Genomic DNA, 5056 nt, shown 5'->3' with positions numbered 1-5056 from the left:
GGGGGGCGAGGGGAGGCCCGTGCGGCGGCGGAATACTTCTAGAACTCTTCCTGATGCAGGGTAGAGTCCAGTCCACGAGTGGGGGCGTTAGCGTTCAAACTGCCCCCCCCCCCCGGCAAGCAGGAATGGTATGGAAAACACGACTGGGTACAGACTTATGGCGCTGTAGGTCGGTCGAAACCAGTGTCTGTCTCTGTGTCTTTAGGAAGTTCGATGGAGGCATATTAGTCCTCATTGGATTTCGTGGCGCTTATTGATTTTTATATGTGGGGTAACGTCGAGTCCGGTCCAGATGCCTTTTTGCTCGCCTTTTTGGGCCACCGGCCACCCCCAGCAGGCGACACGAGGAAAAGGGATCATCCAGAAAGTACGTCCGTCAATCGCCGTTTCGAACCTCCCAAGTTCAGAGCCTATGCAAGGTCCCATAGCGCCTGTTGGGTAGGCAACATCCTGCCTGCTTTGCAGGCGTGTACTGCGGGGTGGCCTACCCCGAGGCTCGCAGGCGCCGAGCTCCTGTATTTTGTCGAAGGAATCCGAGAAAAACGGACGTACTTTCTGGGCGATCCCAAAGCTGGTCTACTCTCAACTGTGGCCACGCTCAGATTCATAAGGTTTTTGATTTCGTCGCAAAGATAGTGAGGTCCCTCGGTACTCGCAAGGTGTTGGCCACTCCAGAACAAGTACATATATCATCGACTGTGAATGAGGCTCCGCTATGGCAGAGTGCCTGCGACGCACTCGGTAGGCCAGCCCGCCAAGCAGCTGTGTGAAGCAGGCAGCCCGCGCTCTGAGCATCAGTGCAGTTGCTCAGGCAACTGGACCGTTCATCGCACAACTTTCTCCAATAACGTTTTCTCGCGTCACCTCGGACAACTTACATTATGCTTGGGTTTGCAAAATGCACGGCTTCCCTTTCTAGAAGTAGGCAGAAAAGACTGCCCCCCCCTTCCGCAACATTCCCTCTTTTTCGTACATTTCGCCTACCGTCGTCGTGTTGTTAAATGTTATCCTTTCGCAGATTTCTCCTGCAATGCCTCGAGGACTTGGACCGGAGCCTGCGCAAGTTCAACTCGCGGCTCTTTGTAATCCGAGGACAGCCGGCAGATGCACTGCCAAAGCTCTTCAAGGTCAGTACATAATATACGTATATTTATTAAGCCTACGAGTCAAGCCCCGCTGGACTGGGCCCCTTAGTGTTCCCACGGTCCCAGCAGTAAGCCAAACACCGGCGCCGGTGCGCAACTGCGGGCGGCGGGGGCGAGTTGCCTTTTTGTTCAAACTGACATCTTGCACTAGTTCGATTTGTAGAGCATGGCTAGAGGTGAAAGGCAAGCTAGCACGCATTTGCTCTTGACCCCATCACATGTCTACCCAGTCAAAAAAATTTCTGACGATATCGTTTCGACATCGGTTTTCACGTCGTTAGCGATAGTGGGGCTAGAATCGACAGCTTTTCGACAAACGACGTCGTTTCGATGTTTCGTTTCGTCGAAAAGCCGTGATTCTAGCCCAACTATTGTGTCGCTAACGACGTGAAAACCGATGTCGAAACGATATCGTCGGAAAATTTTCTGACTGAGTAGGTAGCACTTACTTTAACCGCATTTTAGATTAGACATTATGTTGCAGCCATAGTTTTGCTGTATTTGCCACCTGAGTGCAATATGCATCGCTGAGCTGGCACTGACCTGTATTTATTGTTTGCCTTTTCCACCAGGAATGGGGAACTACCAATTTGACATTCGAGGAGGACCCAGAACCTTTTGGCCGAGTCCGAGACCAGAATATAATGGCAATGTGCAAGGAGTTGAGCATCAGTGTGGTTTCCAAAGTGTCTCACACGCTGTATGAGCTGGAAAAGTGAGTACTGTTAACTGAGAGAAAATATCCTTCCCGACCTGACGGGTGGATGCTGATAGCCCTATTGGGAAATAAAAAAATATGTTTCTCCTCAACGTACTCTTACAAGCAGTATTAGTTCTGGTTACAAGTATAGTTCATTAGAAATGTGTTATGCTCTTTAGAGAGTTTAATTGGGTTTGGTAATACTAAGACATACTAAAATTAAAATTTCCGTCCCTTAATTGGAAAATGTCTTCTGCGATCTGCATACGAATGTGAAGTTACATCACACCAACATATAAGAGGTGAGCCTTATTGATTATTAATGTGAAAGTTTTGTTGTTTTCAAAAATACAGGATAATTGAAAAAAATGGAGGAAAGCCACCATTAACTTACCACCAGTTCCAAAACGTTGTGGCCTCTATGGACCCTCCTCCTCAGGCAATGCCAACTATTACATCTAGGAACATGCAAGATTGTTATACACCCATAGAGGATGACCATGATGAGAAGTACGGCGTGCCAACTCTGGAAGAATTAGGTAACTCATCTTAACTTCAACTTGAAAAATTATGTCTTTCCTCGATTATCAATGAATGGTTATTGTGGCCTCCTGCACATGCATTAGGGTGGCCCATCGCCCATCGTTGACTTTTCAACGCTTTGCGCGGCGGTAGGTTTTCCACCTTGGTTTCGGGCCATTGGTGTTCTTTAAAAGACATTGTGATGACCTTTTAAAACAACAACCTATGGCCCAAATCCGAGGAGAGGTGGGAATCTGCTTGTCAAGTCAGAGATTTGAGCATGAGTATTTGTTTCAAAAAAAAAATACATAAAAATATCTAGAAAATTAGAAAATTCCTAATTTTCAGGTTTTGACACAGAGGGACTCAAGCCTGCTGTATGGCTGGGTGGTGAAACCGAGGCTCTGGCGCGTCTTGAACATCATCTAGAACGAAAAGCATGGGTTGCCTCATTTGGACGACCCAAAATGACCCCCCAGTCACTTCTAGCAAGTCAAACAGGATTGTCACCCTACCTTCGCTTTGGTTGTCTCTCAACCAGACTATTTTATTACCAACTCACAGACCTTTATAAAAAGGTAACGTAATTGTATCACATTAATGCTGTCTTTTAAAAAATAATATCAGATAATCTCTAATGTTATATGACACAATTCCTTTTCAGATTAAAAAGGCTGTGCCTCCTCTCTCTTTACATGGACAATTATTGTGGAGAGAATTTTTTTATTGTGCTGCCACTCGCAATCCTAATTTTGACAAAATGCAGGGCAATCCTGTATGTGTACAAATTCCATGGGACCACAACCTTGAAGCAATTGCCAAGTGGGCCAATGTATGTGTTCACCAGCTTGCACAATATTTTTTAACTACACCAACTTTATAGCTCATGTTAGTAATTTATTTGTTCTGTAGGGCCAAACTGGCTTCCCATGGATTGATGCAATCATGACCCAGCTGAGAGAAGAAGGATGGATCCATCATTTGGCTAGACATGCTGTTGCGTGCTTTTTAACCCGTGGTGATTTATGGATTTCGTGGGAAGAAGGAATGAAGGTAATTTACAATCCAGTGCACTATACACAACATTAAATATTTTATTCTAATATTGTTAATGCTAAGTGTAGGTATTTGAAGAACTTCTTCTTGATGCGGACTGGTCAGTAAATGCTGGCATGTGGATGTGGTTGTCATGTTCGTCATTTTTTCAACAATTCTTTCATTGCTACTGTCCAGTTAGATTTGGACGAAAGGCAGATCCCAATGGAGACTATATTAGGTAATCTATGTGGTATGAAATACTAACATTATGGCTGCATTTTGTGTGTTGCATAATTTTTAATTGAGAATGCAACTATTTCAGACGGTATTTACCTATTTTAAAAAATTTTCCGACACGCTACATTCATGAACCATGGAGTGCTCCGGAAAATGTGCAGCGTGCTGCAAAATGTGTTGTGGGAAAAGATTATCCAAAGCCTATGGTTAATCATGGAACAGCAAGCAGGATTAATATTGAACGAATGAAGCAGGTGTATACTCAACTCAGCAAGTATCGTGGTTCAGGTAAGAGAAGCTTTGGAATAGGAACAATAATTTGTCTTGTCACTGTAAAAATTTTAGCTGTCTAATATTAAATGTAGTTAATATCTAAATTATCTAATTGCATGGTATCATAAGTACATTTTCACTAATGATGTCTATAGGACAGGGTGTTTGGTATTGTACAGGACACCTCGTGCTCTTTTGATTGTTTAGGGATTATTATTTACTCTTATTTCTTAAGTTAGCTTGTATCAATCGCGTGAATATTAAGTAGTAAATCCATGAGATTCTTGTAGTTTTTCATGTATTTCCCTCATTTACCTCCCTACTTATAACAAATTTATTTCTAAACCAAACTTATCAGATCATAATTGAATGGAATGCTCTTTTGTATTTGCCGAATGGTAGTTTGTATATGTGCCTGATGAACTTATCACAAGTCACTGCCATGCACATTATTCTGCACTCTCTTTTGCTCATGTTTTTCAAGATTTGAGAAGTCTTTATAAATTAAATTTTCAGTGGAAGTAATGAGGGTTAGCCTGCTTGGCTGCATTTGCTTCCTATTTCCGAGTTGCTTTGTGATTTTGGAAATCTCACTCTGATCAGAGCCCTATGTGCCCAATCACATAACTTTCACTCTTACCGTATTGTGCACCATTCAGAAATAAGATGGAACATTCATCCTTTTCACCTTTCTCTGTAAAATCTGATTTATGTGATATCATATTAACGAGTCTTATGAAAGAGTTGACAGATATATGTGGTACAAGTTATGGTATTGCACAGCAGAAATTAAGCTAATATTGGCCATAATGCTGTGTTTTACAGGGACCGGCGCTGAAAGCTCGTTATTAAGGGAGCAGCTCAGTAAGTGCACTCATAGGCCAGAAGATTCTACAAAAGCATACATGTTCCAGAAAAGGTCACGGCTAGAGGCTGAATTTTCAGGTGTAATGTGAAAGTTGGTGATTGCCATTTGACGGTAGTACTCTTTCGTAAAATGAGTCCATGCCTGTATGAGCATCCCATGCTTATGCCTAGCAAATTTATGGCTCACATTTAGATTTTCTTCTTTTCAAAAAGTAACGTGCTTAGGTAAGGTTTTATTTAACATTTTTTAAGGCTTCATTTGAAAAGGGTAAAT

The 5056-nt window shown here is 42.8% G+C and overlaps 1 protein-coding gene across 2 annotated transcripts in view; it reads left to right on the top strand.

The window, feature by feature from the left end:
* LOC113206518 (cryptochrome-1) overlaps nt 1-5056 on the top strand; it is a 20381-nt gene that overhangs the window by 1446 nt on the left and 13879 nt on the right. Inside the window, exons 2-10 of one of the 2 annotated variants that reach the window (XM_026422635.2) lie at nt 1019-1127; nt 1718-1860; nt 2200-2384; nt 2716-2945; nt 3032-3199; nt 3280-3420; nt 3492-3643; nt 3728-3930; nt 4741-4779. In XM_026422635.2, coding sequence (XP_026278420.1) covers nt 1019-1127; nt 1718-1860; nt 2200-2384; nt 2716-2945; nt 3032-3199; nt 3280-3420; nt 3492-3643; nt 3728-3930; nt 4741-4779 — 1370 coding nt within the window. The remainder of the gene's footprint in view (nt 1-1018; nt 1128-1717; nt 1861-2199; nt 2385-2715; nt 2946-3031; nt 3200-3279; nt 3421-3491; nt 3644-3727; nt 3931-4740; nt 4780-5056) is intronic. The other variant, XM_052267982.1, reaches the window with a different exon arrangement.

The sequence above is a fragment of the Frankliniella occidentalis genome, unplaced genomic scaffold (genome assembly GCF_000697945.3).
Source record: "Frankliniella occidentalis isolate FOCC.00 unplaced genomic scaffold, Focc_3.1 Scaffold62, whole genome shotgun sequence".
Lineage (NCBI taxonomy): Eukaryota > Metazoa > Arthropoda > Insecta > Thysanoptera > Thripidae > Frankliniella > Frankliniella occidentalis.
The sequence above is the reverse complement of the archived record's forward strand: the minus strand, read 5'-3'. Positions and strand labels throughout refer to the sequence as shown.